The sequence below is a fragment of the Gloeophyllum trabeum genome (genome assembly GCF_000344685.1).
Source record: "Gloeophyllum trabeum ATCC 11539 unplaced genomic scaffold GLOTRscaffold_00007, whole genome shotgun sequence".
In the NCBI taxonomy this organism is placed as follows: domain Eukaryota; kingdom Fungi; phylum Basidiomycota; class Agaricomycetes; order Gloeophyllales; family Gloeophyllaceae; genus Gloeophyllum; species Gloeophyllum trabeum.
In genome coordinates, this window is record NW_006920416.1 from 716764 (window position 1) to 738283 (window position 21520).

A 21520-nucleotide genomic window follows, 5' to 3' on the forward strand; every position below is an offset into this window, starting at 1 on the left:
CGCACCCACTCCTATCAACTTGCTTAAGTACGGCGCTGCGCGGCACGCCGGAGTCCGATTCCCTTCCGCTCTACCGTTGCTCTGGAGAGCGAGCAGTTGAACGTAGAACCACTGCCGGAGAACAACATGTACATCAAGAAAGCTCATTTTGAGCCGCCACATTTCGGCCGGCCTGACGGCCGCCTCAATATGGCAGGAGACTCAATTTATGTCCAGCAGGTAAGTGAATCTGATCATAGGAAAGTTTACGGTCTCAATCGGATTACATAAGCAACTCCCGCCACCGCTGCAAGTCAAGCTCGGGAGGCGGGCAGATGCAGCCTCCTCCATGAGGGTACGGTAGGGTAGAAAATTCGGAATAAAATTTCTTTGAACTATAGTACATGTGCAGCTACGGTACAGTGCAGCTAAGTAAGGAATAAATACCAGGAGCAAGCAAGTAGGTCAGCTAAAGCTCGGGGCAAGCCACAGATCTGGGTGCCGAGTGGACTGTGATGCCGCGGTTGGGACTGTGAATTTCCCGACCCGAACCTAGCTGAGGAGGGGGTCGATTTTGGCGCGCGCCCGCGCCAAATCGCGTCACGACGCGATTTCCGCTGGCGAAATCCACAGTCCATAGCCTTGGCATTTACAGTCCCTCGGGTAGATATCTGGTTACCTCACCCGCGCGTTTGTAGGGTTCCCGAGCGCCTGATGTGCTTCTTTGACCCTCAAATATTACTAACAATAGCATAGATTATATTTGCAAGTATGTACAATATTTGAAGCACGGGAGGCGTGTATCTGGCCCTCCAGCAGGCCGGGATGGACGGGGAATGGAGAGGCCGGGGTCCCAAATGGCGTGGGAACTGGGACTGTAATGGACTGTGGCTCCCCCGCCACAGGACCGTAGATCTCACGGAAGAAGTAGGTTTATTCTGGTTATTTTACACGAATTACACGTAAATCAACCCTGATGGATCCGGGGTCAAGCTCGCTTACGCAGCTGATAATCGAGCTACGTGACGTTACAAGCTGGCGCCTGTCTTGCGCATAATAATACCTAGCCTACGCTCCCAATAAATATATCCTCCCTTCACATCTGCGAAGACCGCAAACCCTAGCTCAGCTGGTGCTTCGCAGAACGAACTCGGCGGCAATATCTCTAGCGGGATGGGGCCTGTGAGTGTATCAGTGTACCTGCAGGCATTCCTGCATGTCCCACTAGCAGTTGTGTCGCTGGATGCGGTGCTGAGTACTCAGCAGTGCCGCCTTTCCTGGAAATAATAAGGTACTCGGTATGTGCAGGTCCCCGCACCACCGCGGGGACCCGATAATAGGCGGGAGGTGAGCCGGGAAGACTTGTGTAGGTTCGTACAGCTCTCTTTTGCTACGCTGGACTCTGATGTAGGATATATCTAGCATGGACTGTCCAGCCGCTCTCCGAGCCTCGCGGCGGTTGACGGCACTTGATCCCCCGCCTGCTACAATGCTCTTGTGTGTGAGAGAGAGAGCTGATGTTGTAAGTGAGTAACAAGTTCGCATGGGGACTCTCTAACTTTTAACTGCTCCAGTAACTGAAGATGGGAAGCGTTGGTAGGGATAGACGCGTTTCAAAGGAGATTGTCGCGAGAAGTGGAAGCGACCAGGTCATACAAATGGGTACGCGGCGGACGTTATCAAAGCGCTGCCCAAGTCGAAGATCTCGCGCGCGGCGTTCGTGTTCGCCGCGCCGGCGGTCTGATAGGCCCTGGGGGGGGTGGCCGCCTTGGGGCTGCGACTCCGCTGGGCACGTCTGTTGTCACGATTTTGGGCTTCCAGGCTGCTCTTTTGCTTCTTCACCAGCATTATCATCATCTGTCATCATGGGCTCGAATACCTGCCTGTCGATATCTATATGCCACAGCTGGCTGGCACTCTTGACGACTCCCTCGGCGGCTCACTAATAGACTTGCCAGGCACCGTATTATCCTGGCGCCTCTGCATCGCATCGTTCCCTGCACACGGATTCACTTACTATTTTTCATTCTCCCTTTCTCTTGTGTCATCGTTGCATATCATCTTCTCATGCATTTCCCCTTCACTGTTCATCCTCTCACTGTCAAATGCTTACCCCCTCATGTATCCGAGCTCTACAGCTGCCTGTACTGCCATATTATATAGGATTAATCAATAGTAAATTGTGCTATAAAGACATTTGTACTCAAGCAGCTAGCCTGGATTATTTTTGCATTGCTCCCGGGTCGCGCTGGTATACACACCTCATTGACGCGTCACAATCCCGTGATCTTTGGGTATGGAAGGCGACGCGATAACTCCTTTACGTCCGTCGCGCGATCACAGGAAGCAGCGGACGCGTCAACGCGTGGAACACGTGAGCGTAAATCGTTGTTGATTTACGGTAAAGCGAACTCGCCTATGCACTTCCTGCTTGTTATTGGCAGTTATTGGTAAATCCGCCTGCTCGCATACTTACAGGCTGCCAGGGCGGCTTCTCTGGAATTCCTCATTTCTTGCTGTGTTTCGAGTCAGTCATGTATGAAGGTGCTGGCTACCCTCCTTGTGCGCTGTCAATTCTCTGCGTCTTCACCAGCGGATATGTCTTTCTTTTTCTCGTTCTCTTCATGAAGCGGCGCGCTGCCACATACCCCAAATGTGGTGCCGGCAACTGCCGAGCCAGGTTGAACAGCGATGTTCACCGTCCACATCATCCGGTACGTCCTCGGGCTCAACCTCAAGAGGCGGGCCTCCTTCAGCCAAGAGGTCAGTCCATCTTCACTGCCAACTGGAAGGGAGACTGAATCGATGTCCCGGATATTTTCTGAGCTTCCCGGGCTCGTACTCTGCTGCCGAGCCTGTGCAAAACTCAGGCTCTCGCCATCCCTGAATACCAAAATGGAAACGCGAGGACAATGCGCTGTAACCTATGTGGACGACTGACAAATGCGGAAGTCCCTATATAGGGTGTCCCTTACCCGTGCCAGGTACCGGAAGTGGCCTTCCCGGTCCCATTCAATCCCTCATAAAATGGACCAGGCTGTGGAAATGTCCCCTGACGCCTTCCGCACATCACAGAACAGAGCCCGCTCAGACGGCAGACTTCCAATCCACCGCGCACCTTACGACATCCTTGTTCCCTTTACCGGGTACCCCTGCGATATGGGTGTCGATGGACTTTGGCAGGTAAGCTATTGCTTTACCGCCGTATCTTACGGCCCACGGGGCCAGAGTCAAATAAGGTTACCACCAGATTCTGTCGCCTGCAGCAATCAAGATGCCGATGGGGGAGCTTGCGTTCAAATCCGGATTCAAACATGCGGAGATCCGCGCTTTGAAAATCGGCGTCGATGCAAGGTAGGCTTCTGCAACAGGTCTCCGAGTCGGAACATCACTGACATCATTAGTCAGTCTTTGGATTATGCAATGCTGTATGGCTTTCCGGCGCAACCACGCTCAAGCGGGAGAGAGCCCGGAACTAAGGACGATTTTTCATCGGCTCAGCCACTTCTCCAAATACCCGCTCATTGCTGTCTTCGTCTTTGATGGTCCGGGGCGGCCTCATCGAAAGCGCGGAAAGAGGGTGATGACAACCCCGCACTGGTTGACAAGTGGGATGCAGGAGATGATAGAAGCTTTCGGCTTCTATGTACACCTGGTAAGTATCTATTTACCTGTTGTATCGATAGAACTGACCACACTGTCTAAACGGACTTCCTCAGGCCCCCGGCGAAGCTGAGGCTGAACTCGCAGAACTCAACGAGCGCGGCGTTATAGACGCGGTATGTACGGAAGATGTTGATGCGCTTCTGTTCGGGGCAAAGTACGTCCTTCGCAAGTACGTATACCACTTAGTTTGATCAATATCAAAGTTCTGACGAAGACCTGTAGCAATCCGGACATCAAGCCTCAGTTTCATCAAGTCTGCGTCTATGGTGCTGAACGGATTCGAGACGAAGGCGGCATAGGCCTCGATCGCACCGCAATGATATTCATTGCACTATGCAAGGGGGGGGACTATGATTCCGTCAGTCATGTTTCTTGCCTCAGACACGTACACTAAGTGATTTGTACAGACTGGCCTTGTAGGCTGCGGGATTCAAGTAGCCAAGAAGCTTGCTCTCTACGGCTTCGGCAGAAGCTTGTACGACGCCATCCAATCGCTTCGTGCGGATGAGCTCTCCACTTTCCTCGAAGGTTGGAGAGAACGTGTGCGTGAGGAGCTACGTAACGACAGCCAGGGGTTCCTTGGCTGTAAACAATACAAGATTGCAGCCGCCGTACGCACCTCGTTTCCCAATATCACTGCTGCCTTCGCATATGCGAAGCCTTTGACATCATGGAGCAATCACGAAGTCCCCACACTCCCTACCTTCGAGCTGCGACACGCGGAAGCCGTGAAAATCGCCAGGATATGTGAACGGCTGTTTGCATGGGGTACCGTCGGCGGCATCATCAAGAGGTTCCAGTTCGCAGTGCTGGAGGGTGTGTGCGTCCGGCGTCTCTGCAACGAGAGCCGCAGGAACGACAGGGTTGCAGCGGGTGGCACGCGTAAGGCACCGCAGGTGTGTTGTACTTTTCTTAGGCTGCTTTATGTAGCATTGTGATATTCTAACCGCTCGCATCATGTAGGATTCGTTCACCGAGTCTGTTTTAATCCGGTCCCTCCAACTCAACCACCCGACGTTCAACGCTCCAGCATATCGAGTCGAGTTTACTGTCAATGACTTCGTCAAAGCAATCCAGCAGGGATGTCTCGGCCTCCGTCAACCACCACTGCTCACAAACAATACTGCCGACTCGGAGCCTGAGCAAGTCAGTGTACGAGCATGGGTGCCCGCTTTGATCCTCGAGACGGCACTCCCTGACCTTGTCGCCGCCCACAACGTGAAGCGTGCGCGCCGGGCACCGTGCTCAGGCAGCCGGAGATCGGAGTTGCCACCACATTTGCCATCTGCAGGGCAGTCGGCTCCGTCTGCACAAATTGAGCAGACCAACGTACCCATGTCGGATGTGATTGACTTGACGGATGAGCCTGAGGAGAGACTCATAGTGACCGGCTCTCGCTTTGTCGATTTGACGGGTATCGACACAACTTGACTGTAACTATTAATATCAGTTCAAGAGATTATATTCTGTATCTACCATCCTATAGCACGTAAATTGCGCCACTGGCTATACGGCCCATTGTGAAACACTTCACAAGTTCAGATCTCGGAAATGATCGACTCGGACGAAGCTAAAGACGGACGGGGAAGTGTTAGCACTCCTTGTCTTCCGCTCTGGCTGAGTGCAATGGGTCGCAGGCGCAGTGGAAATGCTGCGACAGCGACCGCACGGAAGACATCCTCAGGGAGGGCTGGGAAGTCGAGCTCACCTGATAGTTCTGCTGCTGCTTCTCTTGATCAGCTTCGTATCTTGACTGAGTCAAGCAAGAAGGACAATCTGCACTCACAGAATACGAATAAAGCTTATAACCGGCATATCAAGAATGGGAAGAAGTTCCTCGCTGACCTTGTGCAAGCGCGGAAAGCCGCAAGCCAGGCTGATGCTGACTGTCCCAAAGACGTCGAAGAGTCCATCAATCTTGATGCCCTGGAAGTTGCCTTTGAGAAGCCTCCGAATCAGTACTCAGCTTTGGGTTTGGAGCTGTACTTGACGGAGAAATGCATCAAGCAGAACCTGAAGGAACAGACCGCCGTGCAGATCTATTCTGCTTTCAAACGGATGTGGCAGGAAATGTAGGGAGCATATGATCAACTTAGCCGTTAGTCAACGACTGAGAACATTTTGACAGGGATGCTGAAACATACCGAGGGGATTATAGTTACGACCCAAAGAGCAAGGTTGTGCGTGGTAACCCGGCTCTATCTGCAGGCGTGCAGGACTTGTGGCACTCCCTGAGAAACCGGTCAAGGGCTGCGCATGGTACTCGCACTCACCATGCTGAAGCGATCGGGATTGAGGATATGAGGGCCATCATGGCCTGGTCAGAGATCCACTTCCCAGCTCACCTTCTAAGTTGCACGATCACGGACGCAGGGTTCCTATTCCAAGCAATCGTCCATTTCGAGATGCGAGCCTTCCTCGCAACAGCATTTACCTTGTGGACACGGTAGCAGATGATCTCATCATTATTCTATGTATGGGAAACTCACTGCCTTTGTGATCTATCAGGAACAACGAGTTGTGTGCCTTGAAAGGAAAGGACTTCAGGGAGGGCTGTGTCGGACCAGCGCCGTACTACTTCCCTCACGATAAGGTGACCTTAGACCAACGCAAGGGATGGCAGTCAAGGCCCGGTAGCGGGGCTCACTCTCAAGGTATGTAAGCCCACTAGTGCCATACGGGTGGATTGGATCTCACGAGCGTATGGAGGGCGTACCTACGAGATACATGCGCAGCCAAAGACACCAGAGATCTGCATGCGGACGCACCTGAGCAGATGGCTGCGGCTTCGCGAGAAAGTCCTGGGTCGGCGCATGACTGAGGAGGAATATGTCTTTCCTCACATTAGTCCAAATGGCCTCATTCACACATCGCAGGCCCTCAATCACGATGTTGTGCAGAAGACCCTCGACGACTTTGCCAAGCAAGCTGGACTCGACAAGAACTTTTCAACGCACAGTTTCCGTCGTGGGGGTGCTCAGTACCGCTTCATCTGGGCCCCAATCGGGCAGCGCTGGTCGTTAGCGAGAGTGCGTTGGTGGGGAGGGTGGTCCGAGGGTGAACGTGTACGTTGTTCAAGTTCCCATCTTGCGTATGGCACCTGATTTGATTCTTTGCTATGAATCAGACTGATACATTGATACGATATTTGTTAGATGAGATAACTGCGCTAGAGAACGAGCACGGAGACGCACTTGCACCCGTCCAGACTCGCAGGGATCTCACCTTCAATGGGGAGGATTCGCTTGCTGCTCCCGTGACCGTGGCGGAGCATCGAGAGCATGCTGATTCGTTAGACCGGAAGCTCGATAGCTTCATAACGTTCTTCGTGGCCTACCTGCATGGAAATGGTCCATCACCGCCCATGACTGCTCCGACGATGGCTGCATCATCATCCCATTCCTCTGTCTCGCCTTCCGTTCTACCTGTCCCACCCATCATCATGAGCCCCACGCACACTCTCGGTTCCGCAGGATCGCAGTCGTTGCAAGAGCACATTGCCGTTCCGCTGACAACTGTCAGCAACCAAACACAGAGCGAGCGTCCGCCGCGTCGAGTGCGAAGCAAGCGATCCGTCCCTTCAGTTCCGCAAGCCAGCATACCCGACCTTCCTCGCGGGGCAGCCGGCTGGAAAGTCGCCGTCAGACAATGGGAGGAAGTGGATCCCCTCACTGGTTACGCCTTAAAGGACTGGCCCAAGAGTTGGTACACCGGGGGCATGCGGCTGGTCAACCAGCAGAAGCGGTTCACGCGTCGTATTATCACCGAGGCGTTCGTCCGGTGAGTACCACGGTCACTAGCATCCTCATACTGTCTGAGATGAGGTTATTTGGTGAGACTTGGGCGCAACGAGGACGCTTTCTTGGCGTCTTACCCTTCTGCTAAACGAGGCTGCAAAGCATTAATTGAGGTCCTCACCGCGGAACGCAAGGCTCGTGGCGAGACATCTGGACGTTCCAGCAAGAATCGCGATGCTGACGACTGAAGAGTCAGGCTGATCAGGCCGTGGCAAGTTACCTAGCTTATACCTTGCTATTCAATTGTGTAAATCTGCCATCATACCTAGCATACATTGTATCTACTCAGTAAATAGCTTCCTTCTACTACTATCTTAGAGCCTTCAATACTATTTTGACCATGCAATCTTTTCCCCCGACGAGGATTGTAGCACTTGTGAGATATGTCAGTGATACCAATGAGGTAGCGTTGTACTACTAGTATATTGTATTGCATGCATGTACCGGCTATCGCATGCGTATCTGAAAATGTGAATCTATCTTGTGCTAACGGCACATTTGGCCATTGGCTACGCATGAATGCGGGAACGGGTCTGAGGCAGAAGTGCTGATCGGACTAAGACTGCGCGTATGTACCTGAATGCACTGCAACACTATATCTACTGCACAATTCCGAGTTCAAGTGCACATTCTTTCTCGTACCATGGCAATCATGTATGAATCTGCACTACAGTATCAGTTTGATAGCTAAAATGTACAGGTGCACTGTAGATAAAAGGGCCCAAGCCTCGCATTGCAGATGCTCGCATCCCAGAACTAATGGCAGAAGCGACTCATATCGAGGGACTGGTGGACCAACCGGGAGACATCGAAGACCTGCCGAGACTACGGGCACGCAAGGGACCGTCTCGCGGTACACGCGTGGATATCGGGTATGAGGGGGGCGGATGCAGATGTATTAGGACGTACACGACCAAACACTCGCGAAACGCACCGCACTCGAATGACGGTTAATTAACAATAGAGCTTGTGACAGATGACCGTGACAAAGGCCACGCGAGGGGCGAACCACGCGATGAAGTGGCGCAGGAAGCACCCGGGAGATACCGAGCCGCGTCACCTGCCTAGTAAGGCAGGCGAAGCGTAAAGCCAGCGGAATAAGTAGCTAGACTCGCAACCAGTCCTCTACGCATTGCACACGCCTTCCTTTTTTGGTTTCGGAGTGATGGAAGGCGTGAGCTTGAAATGGCTGGTATCGAGCCTAGTAAGTAGCTACCACCGAGGTCCGCATTGAGGGCTACAGTACATGATCTCCTCACAGCGGACCATACCAGGACCCTGGATTATACAGATAGATCCCGTGTCACTATCCAGACAAACCTGGGACCCGCCCGGCGGGATGCCGTGTCACGATCGGACAGAAAGAAGGCCCCGGCGAGCCAATGCCGGAGACCTATGCGGACAAAATGACCAGAATTCAGACTGATCCCCCACCGGGCGAGGCCGTGGGAGGGTATTTTGGGATTCTGAGGGCTATTGTTGGCCAATTTGTCAGCACAATTACCGCATTTGGACATGTCGACGTCCAATGCGGACAAGAGCGGAGGATCGGGCGGTCTGCTATCCGGACATCGAAAGTTGAGATCCCGGAACAGCCTCTATCCGTATAATCCAGGGTCCTACCATACCACCGCCAAATGACCCCTAGAGGACGGATGCAAGAGGGTACGAAACCCCTCAGTACAAATGGGGGGATAATGCCCGAAGGATATAAATAAAGTCATTCTAAAACGAGGTAAATAGCCCCTGTCCAACGAAAAGCCACGTGTTGCCACTGAAGCCAGTACTGTACTGATAACCAATTCCCAAGGGAATCGGAACATTTCCCACAGCGACGAACTGCCAAATCTTCAGCTTTTCCGTAGGCCGAAAATCGTGGCGTCTTCGCCCTTCAGCGACGATACAGTACTGATTGAGTTCAGCGTTACTACATTGCAGCGTGCCGCAAAGGCTCAGAGGAGCAGATATCGATACCTCGGTTCCGCGAGCCGCGGCGAACGATAAGGCGATCGCGAACTGATAGAGCGCCACCGCTCGACAACTTCAAGTTCGTGCAGTATCGAGTCCAGACATCTGAGTCGCCACATTAATGGACACGGACCGCCTCACTGCTGAATGCAGTCAGGTACCAACGGAACTCATCTGTTTCATTCTAGAGCTCGCAGCATACTCCTCGAAAGAAAGCGCCTTGTCGATCTCACGAGTCTGTTCATGGGCGAGAGAACTGGCAGCGACACCCCTCTTTAGGACTCTCGTCCTACACTACCGGAGGGGAGACTGCGATTTCCATAAATATATTGAACGGGTGCGCAACTTGTGGATTCAGAGAGCTACCGAGTACAGCGGCTGGTTGGACGCCGTCCCATCCTTCCATGCAATGCCGCAGGTAATCAATCTTGCCTTGTGGGGTCCCTACATGTGGCCCCTCCTAGAGGCTCTCACAGAAATGGGGCTGCCTTCCACGGAAGACCATAGCGGGCAAGACGCCGGCCAGCCAACCACCGCTCGACCGCGTTTCCCCTGTCGGTCTCTACATACCTTCGATCATATTCCCGCCACGACATTCCGTACATGGTCCAAGTCGCCTATTGCACAACATTTTCTAGGAGGTCTCACCCATCTGCGTCTTGAGAACTGCCAGATGTCGCCATTCATCCCAGTGGAGCATCTCACTAACATCACGCACATCGCAGTCCCTGGGCTGCACTTGTACAGCCAACGCGTCCTCTACGAGATGTTGGACTCTATTCTGGAATTGGAGACCTTGCAAATGCTGGTCGTGGTGCTTCCTCCACCGCCGGGTGAGAACGATGATGTGTCTCGTGTAGGGAGTTCCATCGTAGAGGAGTACTACTCATTCCAATCCGTCTATTTCGCCTTTCGAACTGGGAATCTCACTCCAGCTGAGTGGCAGGATGATATCGGCATGGGAGCTGGAAGTATCTGGAACAGCAGCATTCCGCTGCGCAAGCTAGCGGACGGCAGCCTAACCGTCGAGCAGCTTGTAGCGAACAATTGGCGCGCTTAACAGGAGGTTAAGGTGTATTCTCTACTTCCATTTTGCCGGGCGTATCCCAATGCGAAGATAACGGCTGAAATCGCTCGTGTATATTGTCATAGCTCAACGTTCTTCACTGGCAGATTTCATCCCATACAATCTGATCTACGGGAGAGATCCTACAGGCATCTTAGTTTCTTTTCGCTTCCTGCCGAAGTCTTGCTGTCGTAACTATGTAAGCGATGATGGGTATGAGAACGCCCCATAGCTTCTTCCACTACACTTTCCCTTATCCTGGATCTACTACACATGTACGCATGCCTTCAGTTCCCAAAGTCTCACACCTTGCTCCCAAGTTCGCAGCTCGCACCGCTATGCACTTCTTTCAATTATATTGTAATATTGTGTATCGATTCATCGACAGCGTCAATAAATACGTCTTGCAAATAGGCCCATGAAGACTCCCCGAGCCCAGTGCATTTTGAGTACCGTACACCTCAGGTTAAACCCACGAGATAACCATATTAAAAGAGCGGATAAAAATCAGCACTTCCTCCCATCTACAAAGAAGGCTATCGCCGATGGGAACCCCTTACATGGCACTGCCATGAGGAGGCTGCGACTCGAGATCGTACGCGGACTTGCCCGTCGAAACCGGATACTCCTCTGCCTCGGTGAAGGTCTCCATCTACCGGAGGCGAACAGGGTCAGAAGCGAACACAGGAACACACCAAATTGCAGATGAAAAGCACGCTCACCTCAATGCGTACACCTCCGACCCTCGACTTGTTGCCTACAGACACAGCCGGCGGCGCCCCAGAGCGAGCAGCGCCTCCAAAGGCCATCCCCGAGGTATTACCATTGCTGCCTGAGCCCGAGCTGCGGGGACCAAAGTGTTAGCGCGTGTCACGAAGCCGGAGCCGAATATGGGAAGCGAAGCACTCACTAGACTTCCGGGCCCGAAGTGAAGTTGATCAGCCGGCGGACTGCGCGGCAGGCGACGATCTGAGCGTAGATAGGCGTAAGCTATTGAGGAACGGAAGCCGGCTGCAATACTAACCGTAGAGGCAACTGCAGACGGAACGTCCATGATGACACTCATCACAGCGTTAAGCTGGAGTAGGATCAGCACCTGAGCAAGCGCGATTACTTGGGTGAGCCCCGGGCAAAGGAGCATAGCATGTAAGAGACACCTACCGTTGCGAGAATGTTGCACAGCAAAGCAACGATGAAGTAGAACACACCGTCGCGCCAGATGCGCTTCACAATCGAGCTCTGGCTGCGCGCGTTGAATACGAGTCTGTATACGGTGAGCGCGGTGACGACCGCGTCAAAGCACATGGTGTAGATAAAGATGGCAGAAAGGATCGTGGTGTTCGATTCGGTGATCGCGCATCCCGAACCCGGGATGAAGGCGGCTTTTACATTGACACCTAGAGAACACAGTAAGTGTCGAATGGTAATGTGGAGTGTCGAACGTACCTTGCAGAAGAAGTGACCAGTGGCCAAGGATTAAGAGGACAAGGGGTCCGACGACGTATTTGTTCATTGAATAGATCGCCATCCTGTACAAACATGTTAATGGTGACCTGAAGTAGCACACACTCGTCGCGAGCGACTTACACACGGATAGACAGATTGATGCTAGCCAGCCCAATGGACATGTTACCGGCAAGCTGGGCAAAGATGTACAACGCCTGGCAATTTATTGGCCTAGAATTAACGAATACAGGTCAGCAAAGACCTTATAAGCATCGTGGACGGGATTGGCGTCGTACTCTGTGTTATCCAGGGCGATTAAGCTATAAGAATAGCATTAGTTTGAAAGAAAGTCGACGGAGGCCCAAATACTAACATGGCGATCAGAGCACAGACGAGAGCATACCGGCCGCCAAAATAAAAGATCTAAGGATCGTGTCATCGCGTCGTTAGTTTGACTACCCCGGCAATATACTAGTATGCTTACCATTGGCCACCGGAACGGCTTCTTGCCCGAGATAAACTCCCAGTCGAAGTTTAACGACGTGAACCACTCCCATCTGCAATTCCGTGCAGACGTCAGCTTCGTAAAGACCGGGATAACAATGATGGACTTACAAGTAAAGCCCGACCAGGACGTGCATGAACTTATCGAACACCACTGCGGTCAGACAAAATTAGCATCTCGATCCATACATTCGAATGAACATGTTAAGCTACTTACAGGCATCTTTGGCAAGCTCCGTGGGCGAGTTCCAGTCAACCATGGAGAGGGCCAGCGGTCTAATGGGGCGGCTTCAAGGAGAGGACCGGGGCCGGGTTGAGGGACGTCTGCGGGAGCTCAGACGGTGGAAGGGTGAGGTTTTCGAACGACTGTCCATACTGTGCTTAAGAATGGAGGTAAGCGAGAATGGATCACCGTTTCGTCAACTTTCCCGTCAGGTGGAATTTAGTCCAACCTGGACTTCCGCCGCTCTCCCCAGATATCGATCTGGTAGTCAGGGTCTGGTATGTAATGCTTAGATCAGGGCAAATGTGCCCTCATGCAGCAATATCGTAACCAGGCAGCCGACTCTTTCGGACGCCGCGAAACAACTCGGACCAAGTGGGAGTGCATTGCTCCCAGGCCGCTGCTGAGCTTCCAGGATATGCTTTAAGGATGACGTCCATTCACAAGCCATCCTAGAATATACCGAACAATAAACAGCGCTGCAGAAGGGCGCATGGGCAAAGCATTCAGGCTTCTGAACACGGAGTAATACACTCCGTCAGTACAGCCATTTGCAGATCGATGGGCCCACTTTCTGAAAATCATTTAACAGTCGGACCACGTCGGACAAGCAATTTCAAGTCCCCGAGAGACAGAAATCGGACCATCTGGACTTCTCTACCTTCTTCCGACGTCCCTGGCACCCACTCCGACCCACTCCGACTATACGTGGTTTTCTGAATTGATGGTCTATCGATCTGCAAGCGGCTGTAACTCGATTGGATTGGCTTTCCTGATCTTCTCTGATTACCCTGTTGATGCTCCGGTTTCAAGTCCGTTTCGGGCAGCCGCAAGGTGCTGCTCGTGCTCCTATTGGTCAGCCCCACCCTTAACCGGAGCGACGGAAGCTCTTTCGGCCATTTTACTTAGACTCCCCACCAAGCAAGGACAAATATTAATTATGGCAGATCCCGCCCAGTCCTGAGAAGTCACGTTACATCGCTCCCAGATCTTTAGGAAGGCGTGTCGTCCAGATTTCAAGTCTGCCTGGGCACTCAGGTGCCTAGAAAAGGACCGAACTTACAGATTTCGTTCTTCACCCTAGATATTGTCCTGAGAAGCGGGCATCGTCCAGCCGTCATGTCGCCGAAAGGAAGTGTGTCAGGCCCTGCCACGCTGCACGTCGGTGCGCCTACTAGAACAAACCGAAGCCACGATTAGACTGCCAACTCTTGACAGACCATCACTTGACCCCGTTCCGACCAAAAAGATAGCTTTCCGCTTATCGCTTCCACTCTTTTCTTCAAGTGACCATCGCCAACTCGTCGCGTCTCCGCCATGGAGTACGTTGGAAGCACACTCTTTGCCTGGCTGCTACTTGTAGTCCTTGTCGTATACTCACGGTCGCCCTCGTCTCATTTACCTCCGGGTCCGAAGGGCCTTCCCCTTATTGGTAATATCTTCGACCTGTCATTGAAAGAACTATGGCTCAGCCTCGAAAAATGGGCCAGAGAATACGGTGAGTGCTGCTCAGTATGCAGGGACAGCTCTTTGTCCTTCTCTGACCGTTCTTCAGGTGACATAGTGTATATACACGTTTTCGGCACGGGGCTGGTTTTCCTGAACGACGCGGAAGTAGCTGTAGATCTTATGGATAGGAAAGGTAGCATCTACTCCGATCGGCCTCACCTGGTTATGGCGGGCGAACTGTACGTTGCCTTCCAAATCCTGCCATGTCCATACTGACAAGACCCCGCAGGTGCGGCGGTTACAACATTGTAAGTGCCGCTAGAGGCGTACAAGCGAAATGGCAGGTTCAAACGGTATTTAGATGTCCTTCACGGGCTACAATGATCAATTCCGTCGGCAGCGGAGGCTCATGCAGCGCGCGCTGACCCCGCTGGTGATCAAGAACTACCACCCTCTCCTCGAGATGGAGACCATCCCTTTCCTAAAGCGCCTCCTCAGCAAGCCCACGAGCTACGTGGATCATATCCGGAGGTAAATCGAGACAGCTGTCGAATTTTGCTTGTCTCGGTGTCCTAACATTTACCTAGATACGCCGGTACCTTGACGCTCAACGTTATCTACGGACACCAGGTCACGTCGGATGACGACCGCTGTCTCAAAATCGCGGAAGCTTGCGCGGATGTGCTCGCCAACGACATTGCCGGCGGCGGTTTCCTCTGGCTCGTTGACGTTCTGCCGTTCCGTAAGCATCCTACTCTAAAGTATCGACGTGACAGCAGCAGCTAACCCAGTCTAGTGCGGCACTTGCCGATGTGGGCGCCTGGCTCGGGGTTCAAGCACAAGGCGATCAAGTGGAAAGCGCAGCTTACGGAATTCGCGACCGTGCCTTACGATGAGTTCAAAGAGAATATGGTGAGATAAGCTGTTGACATCGGGTAGTGTGGGGTGGGTTAACCTGGTGATGCGTAGGCAAACGGAACTGCTAAGACCTGCTATTGCTCCACTCTGGTTGAGGCCGCTGGCAAATCGATCACGGAACAGGACGAGTTTGATATCAAATACTCTGCAAACACCATGTACTCTGGTGAGTTGCCATGGCTGTACTGCCAATCGCCGCACTAATCTCCACACTTCCTCCTAGCGAGTTTGGACACGGTAAGTCCGGATAGATCCCGGGGTAACCCTAGTCGCGGCTTGACGTACTCTGAACTAGACCATTACCGTCGTGACCTCTTTCATGCTATGCATGGTGTTGAACCCCGAAGTGCGTATCAAGGCGCAGGAAGAGATCGACCGGGTCGTGGGCAAGGACCGGTTACCCAACTTCACCGACCGTCCGAACCTCCCGTACATGGAATGCGTCCTGAGCGAAGTCTTCAGATGGACCTCGCCCGTACCGTACGGTGAGTCCCAGGCTGGATAATGGGTATCTCAAGCGGAAGAGTCTTACAAGTCCCGCATACCAGCGTTGCCACACCGCCTGATGGAAGACGACACGTACCGCGACTACTTCATTCCCAAGGGCTCATTCGTACGTGAATACTCCCGCATGCGGCTTCTCTCTGTTAACCCATCCTTCCCATGATGACAGGTGTTTGCCAATATCTGGTACGTAACCCCGACGATTTACCTTTGCGCTGTCACGCCCCTGATGCGGCGCTGCGGGGCTATAACAGGAACATGTGCCGCGATGAGCGAATGTACCCGGACGCGCACGCGTTCGTGCCTGAGCGGTTCGCGCAGCCGGCCGACGAGGAGACCAAGAAGAAGCGCGACCCCAAGAACTTCGTCTTCGGGTTCGGGCGGCGGTGAGCAAGCGTATCTCGTCTGGCGTGTGTGTGTGCGTGCTCACGGGTGTGTTCTGGTCCCCACGCGCAGGCGGTGCCCGGGGATGTACCTGGCGGAGCAGTCGACGTGGCTGCTGATCACGTCGATGCTCGCGGCGCTCGACATCCAGAAGGCGGTCGATGAGAAAGGGAACGTCATTGAGCCCGAAGTGCGGTATGAGAATAGCGTCTTCCGGTGAGCGTCGATCCCACAGATTGAGTGTCCCCGCCTCCCCCTTCTTCCTCTTCCTCCCCCCATGTTACGACGTCCCGCGACTGTGTACTCACCGACGTGCTTTAGGATGCCGGCGCCCTTCAAGATGGACATCCGACCGCGGGAGCACGCGCGCAAGCTCATGAACCTGTAACCATCCCCTTTTTTTCTTTTCTTTTCTTCCATCCTTCTCGCCCTTTGGATATTAGGGAACACACTCGCTCGGACTAATAAGGAATTTTCTGATTACTGCTGGGTTCGCCGGCAGTGCGGTCACAAGACGCCCTTGATACCCCCAAGGGCTGAGGGCCTTCTTGACGACGACGACGATCATGAGGGAATATCGCACGCACATGGCATGTGCGGATTGAATTGAATAAGGTGTTCCTGGCGTGCTCACTGTGCGCCGACGAGGAAGTAAGGATCAACTCATGATCAAAGGTGGGTCGTGGCCTTGGCCTGTCGCAAAGCCAAGTGGATGACGTGCATTTGAGGGCATATATGCAAGTTGACGCAACCGCGTATTGCTATATGTACGGACGCTTGCAGACGACACTTCCTGATAGCTCCATCTAGTGCTCCTCTGCAAGATGTTCGGATAATTGAATCGGGGTAACGTAGCATACTGCAGCATAGATTCTGGGGTGTCCATTTCGTTAGTTTGTCAGAACACATGAGTGTCTGATGGGGGCACGACCCTATAGGTAGCTTGGCAGACCATGTAACACAGACGGGCGGATCGCAGTGACCTATTCTTGCGCTTCTGGGATTTACAGTACGATGCTGGGCGAGCGTTACTCTATCAGGAGGACATCCGAGTCTGCGGTATTGCTGGAAAGTGGTGAGGCGCCGACGTTTGGACAGGCAGGTACGTGCCGGTCCCGACAGACAGCTGCAGCCGGCGGGAACGTAAAGCGAGATGAGGCTATGCCCCCGATCCACGAGCCGCGCTGGGCATCGGCGATAGACTTGCCGATGCATGATGCGCTGCATCCTGAGCCGCGTATGGCCTTGCAAAGCCCAGAACATAGTGCTCCTCCATTCCCTCGGAACTGGGGACGCTCATCGCAACGACTGAACCGCGCCGATGCACACGAGTTGGAGGTAGCATGCGCCGCAACAGCGGAATGTCGAGCAATGAGCACACGGCAGCGAGAATTACGCTGCATCGTGATCTGCATAACCGACGAGCTCCCAAGTGCACAACCTCCGAAATGGGCATTTCCCGCGTATGTATGCGATGCCGTTCGTGCATATAAGTACGGATCATATGGATGACCAGCATCGCATATATGTAGTGCGTAGCATCGCACACTCAAGTGTCCCCACGCGCAAGCCCCGTCTGCCCTGCGCGGACGCGGCGACTTCCTAAACCCAGCCGGTAGGAGCAAGATCTGCACTACCCGGACGCACACACCTTCCAACTCTGATGCCTATAGGACGCGGCGCGCACATCTCATCAAGGACTACGCGCAGAAAATGAAGATTTCCAACCATATGTGATAAGGATGGGGCGCGGGACCTAAGGCCTAAGGAGTGGTGCGCGCCGCAGTGGGATGCGGAAAGTCGGGGAGAGGGGGGAGGGTCTGGACGGACGCCCTTATCGTACTGGGGAGCAGCCGGCTGACGAAGGCGAACACGAGGCATGGGAAGCGAGAATGTCGCGGTTAGGGCCAGAAAGCAAGCATCGAGGACAGTTCGGGATGGTCCATCCACAGGAGATGGGGTCCTGGGGACATTCGAACGAACGAACTCGCGTTCCGGTTCTGCTCAGTTCTAGCCTACACCTAATGCCGCAGGAGACAGAACATACGTAGATGGTTGATTCGTACTTGCTGGAAGAGCTCCTTCCCCAAAGAGGACTCTGCCGAGGAGAAGGAGTGCAAACGTTGGACCTGGACAAGAAAGCCCACTAATTCTGCCTTACTCGGGTTAGAGAGGGAGGGCACTAGCCTAGGATAAGATGCATAGGACGCGGCGCACACAGCACGCGAGGAACCACGCGTAGGGATACCCCACCACGATCTAGATGCTGTCGGTCTTCTCTTCCACGTAGGACCTGACGAGCGCTGCTCTCCGAGGCGTGCAAGGCCATTGTCGCGACACTCAGAGTGGGATGAGAGATGAAACCGAGCCCATCAAACGGAACAGTGACACTCCCCGGCGTTGGCACCTCCATCGATACATCCAGCGAGCACAACCCGTGTATCCAACCAGTTGCACGTTTCTCCAGGGACGCGCGCATCGTGGATGAGTGGCTACATGGAGTCATTCGTATTGGAGACCTCCCGGCCGACGGGGAAGGTTGTACGGGAGCCAGTCGGGGCGAGGGCGGTTCGGATATAGCCAGGAAGAACAAGACCACGAATCAACCTCCACTAGCTTCCTTCCGGGGCGGGGCAGTCCGAGAACGTATGTGGATGGTTGGTTCGGTGGAGCTGCTACTGCAAGAGGAGATCGCCGAGGCGAGGAAAAGCGAGCAAGACCACTATCAATAGAGCACCAAGGACGATCCCGGAGACGGTCCGGAGCGACGATCGCCAAGTGGAGTGTCCGGATACAGTCCTCGATAACACCATCTTGCCCGCCGAGGAGAACGATCTCCTGATTCTTGCCAAACGATGGACAGAGCAACACCAGCCATAGCAAACAGAGATAGAGGAATACGCGATTGACGCCTGCAGCTCTCCTCCCTTTCGCGGGGCGCAGAACATTTTGGTGAATGAGCGGTTGCCGCGAGCGACGATAGATATTCTGGGGTGATCCGCGTTCAAGAGTGCTCCGAGCTTAGGCGACACCAAGACCCAACAGAAGCGAAGAAGACAATGGGGAAGAGCGAACCGGGCCTTGATTAGAGACCATAACCCCAAGATACGCAAGTGCTTGGTTTGCTCGACTGCGCGATGTTCGCTTCAGGGACAACACTAACCACTCTCCGCACCAAAAGAGACCGAGGCGTCGCGACAGATACCCTTGATTGATTGGCAGACGCACCAAGCCCCCATCCCGACCGCTGGGACTCGCGACGCAGTGAGATGTCCCCGTACTGTACGTCTATTGCACCTCGCTCAGCACCCTGCCCGCAGCGCAATAACTTTCAGGGACGCCAACCAGGAACGCGACTCGCGCGCAAATTTGCTTCCGTTGCTGATGGAGGCAGGAGCCGACGGTGCCCCGCATCGGGAAGCGAGCGTCGCCCCGGGGCCGGGGGATGTGGATCCAGGTGTTTGTCCATAAAACGAGAGCCCTGCCTCGAGCGAGCGAGACGCAATTGCAACGTGCAGCACACACACATACATACATATAGACAGACGATCCCGTGTTGATCCTTCTCCGAGTCAGTCGAGATCGATAGGGCGAGTTTTCCTCAGCGCACGGCCCAAAGTCGACAATCAACGCCCAGCAGCCGGTCGCCGGAGAAACACAAAGCGGGCGAAAAATGCCAGCCCGCGTACGCCCGTCGTGCGCGGTCGGGAGGGTAAGAGATGGCGAGCGATGAGGAGGGCCATGACGAGCGTCGGGAGATGCCGCGCCGACGGGGTGCCGAGCCCACCCCGCACTCGCCACCGTACTTAACGGACTTGTAATTTTCGGACCACCAAGCACCCTCACCTTAGACAGCGACGGCGACGACGGCAGCAGCGACGATGACGACCACAACGACGACGACGACAGCGACGACGCGAACGCGCGGGCTCTCGATCTACTTCACCGTCCCACACGGCCCGGATCGCTTCTCGTCCCTCCCCGCCGAGCTCGCGCTGCGCATCCTCGAGCTCGCGCTCGCCACGCACAAACGGCCCCTGCCCGCACTCGCGCTCATCAGCAAGCGCATCACCGCGCTCGTCGACGTGCTCCTCTACACCGCCGTCACGCTCGCCACCCCGAAATCCATCGCGCTCTTCGCGCGCACCGCAGCCTCCAAGCCGCCCGCCTTCCTCGCCGCGCACGTCAAGAAGCTCGCGGTGACCTGGACGGGGCCCGCCGACGACAAGTTGGAAGCGGCCATCGCGCGCATCGCGCGCGCGTGCACGGGCCTGCGCGCGCTCGCCGTCCCGCCGTGCGTGCCCGTGTTCGCCGCGCGCCCGTTCACGCCTGCGCCGCCCGCGCCGTTCGAGCTCGTGCTCGGCTCGTTCCTCGACCTGCGCCCCGCCGAGCGCGTGCCGGCCTTTTACCTCCCCGCGGGCGCCGCGCCGCCGCCGCCGCAAGCCAGGAAGCCCCCGGTGAAGACGGAGCACGCGTGGTTCGGCGCGGTGACGCACCTGCGCTTCTGCGAGCCGCCGCCGTTCTATGCCGCGCCGAGCGAGGCGCTCGCGGCGCTCACGCCGGGTGCGATGCCCGGGCTGACGCACCTCCAGCTTGCGCGGCGGGCGCGGGCGAATGAGGATAATGACCGCGCGTTCGTGGAGGACGTGCGCGCGCTCCTTGCCGCGCGGCCCGCGCTGCGGGCGCTCGTGGTGAGCGTGTTTCCGAGCGTGAATACGGTGCCGAAGATGGAGGACGTGACGAGGTCGTTCATATGGGGGCTGCTGCGGGAGATGAGTATGCAGGACGGGAGGTTGGTGGTGAGGGAGGGGGTGTATGGGGAGTGGACGGAGGGGGTGGAGGGGGACGCGTTCTGGCGGGGGGTGAGGGAGCAGCAGAGGCGGATGCGGGAAGTGCTTTAGAACGCCCTGGTGCGTCCGCATGCGCGGTGGGGGGTCATGAGGCTGATGGAGCGGCCCCGTGTAGATGCCTGCGTGCTCGGTGCCAGTGCGCCCTATAGACTCGGGCGCTGGTAGTGCCCGTCCGTATAGATTCCCTGGTCTCTTCTTTCTCTCTTCTCTGACTATAGTTTCCGCTTCTGCGTTTTATTAGACGTCATCCCTTCTCCCGTCTCCCTATTTATTAGATCATGCCTCCTACGGACGCTTCTCTTGCCTTTCTCATCTATCCCCCGTCCCGCCCCCGCTTGCGTTTGCTTCTAGATGTGCTGTAGGATCCGTGTTTAGAGAGTAGAGTCGCGAGTACGTTAGACGGAGGGGAGGAGCCGCCGACTAGATTACATAGACCCCGTATTACCTACCGTATAGCTAGTACATAATCTATTTATTCTCTCGTAGACCCGTGCGCGGGGGAGGTCAGGCGGTCGTGGTTGTGGCTTAACGCCGCATACAACGCTGTATCGTGACACATGCGTTGGCCATGCGTATGCGTATATGCGTGAGTGTGTGGATTTGTGGGACTGGCTGATGGTGGCATTCTGCGTCAGGTCGGCCGTTGGATTATGTGTCCTTGATGTACGCATTGGAATATTCCCTACCAGCAGTCAAGACACAGGGTGGTCTTTTATTCCATCCAAGTGAGTCGACCGTGCTTTGAGTTCTGATTTGTTGTCTTCAG

At 54.7% G+C, this 21520-nt stretch overlaps 6 protein-coding genes across 6 annotated transcripts; 5 read left to right on the top strand and 1 right to left on the bottom strand.

Moving 5' to 3' along the window:
• Nucleotides 1-3226: 3226 nt before the first annotated feature.
• Nucleotides 3227-4583, top strand: GLOTRDRAFT_42262 (PIN domain-like protein; the record flags this gene model as incomplete). Its single annotated transcript, XM_007867939.1, has 5 exons — nt 3227-3333; nt 3388-3634; nt 3699-3814; nt 3868-4003; nt 4053-4583. Coding segments are annotated over 5 exons (1137 nt in total), but the record flags the coding sequence as incomplete, so codon positions are not given.
• A 781-nt stretch (nt 4584-5364) lies between these two features.
• On the top strand, nt 5365-7429 carry GLOTRDRAFT_27428 (uncharacterized protein; the record flags this gene model as incomplete). Its single annotated transcript, XM_007867889.2, has 5 exons — nt 5365-5717; nt 5774-6091; nt 6154-6299; nt 6355-6710; nt 6773-7429. Coding segments are annotated over 5 exons (1830 nt in total), but the record flags the coding sequence as incomplete, so codon positions are not given.
• Nucleotides 7430-9819: 2390 nt separating this feature from the next.
• On the top strand, nt 9820-10470 carry GLOTRDRAFT_93674 (uncharacterized protein; the record flags this gene model as incomplete). The annotated part of the gene is made up of 1 exon (XM_007868113.1): nt 9820-10470. One exon carries the CDS (start codon nt 9820-9822, stop codon nt 10468-10470), a length of 651 nt encoding a protein of 216 aa, XP_007866304.1.
• A 383-nt stretch (nt 10471-10853) lies between these two features.
• GLOTRDRAFT_61017 (uncharacterized protein) lies at nt 10854-12766 on the bottom strand. Its single transcript, XM_007868114.1, has 12 exons — nt 12644-12766; nt 12538-12580; nt 12407-12479; nt 12296-12345; nt 12219-12242; nt 12064-12153; nt 11923-12005; nt 11638-11873; nt 11501-11572; nt 11387-11445; nt 11199-11319; nt 10854-11128 (listed from the first exon to the last, which is right to left on the bottom strand). Exons 1-12 carry the CDS (start codon nt 12684-12686, stop codon nt 11033-11035), a joined length of 990 nt encoding a protein of 329 aa, XP_007866305.1. The 5' UTR covers nt 12687-12766; the 3' UTR covers nt 10854-11032.
• A 1004-nt stretch (nt 12767-13770) lies between these two features.
• On the top strand, nt 13771-16391 carry GLOTRDRAFT_61018 (cytochrome P450). The gene is made up of 14 exons (XM_007868115.1): nt 13771-14147; nt 14205-14337; nt 14388-14406; nt 14460-14629; nt 14686-14840; nt 14895-15010; nt 15068-15182; nt 15240-15253; nt 15312-15501; nt 15565-15629; nt 15690-15706; nt 15775-15906; nt 15977-16120; nt 16226-16391. Exons 1-14 carry the CDS (start codon nt 13967-13969, stop codon nt 16290-16292), a joined length of 1518 nt encoding a protein of 505 aa, XP_007866306.1. The 5' UTR covers nt 13771-13966; the 3' UTR covers nt 16293-16391.
• A 3364-nt stretch (nt 16392-19755) lies between these two features.
• Nucleotides 19756-21238, top strand: GLOTRDRAFT_138795 (uncharacterized protein). Its single transcript, XM_007868116.1, has one exon. The coding sequence runs from the start codon at nt 19786-19788 to the stop codon at nt 20803-20805; it is 1020 nt and encodes a 339-aa protein (XP_007866307.1). The 5' UTR covers nt 19756-19785; the 3' UTR covers nt 20806-21238.
• The last annotated feature ends 282 nt before the right edge of the window (nt 21239-21520 follow it).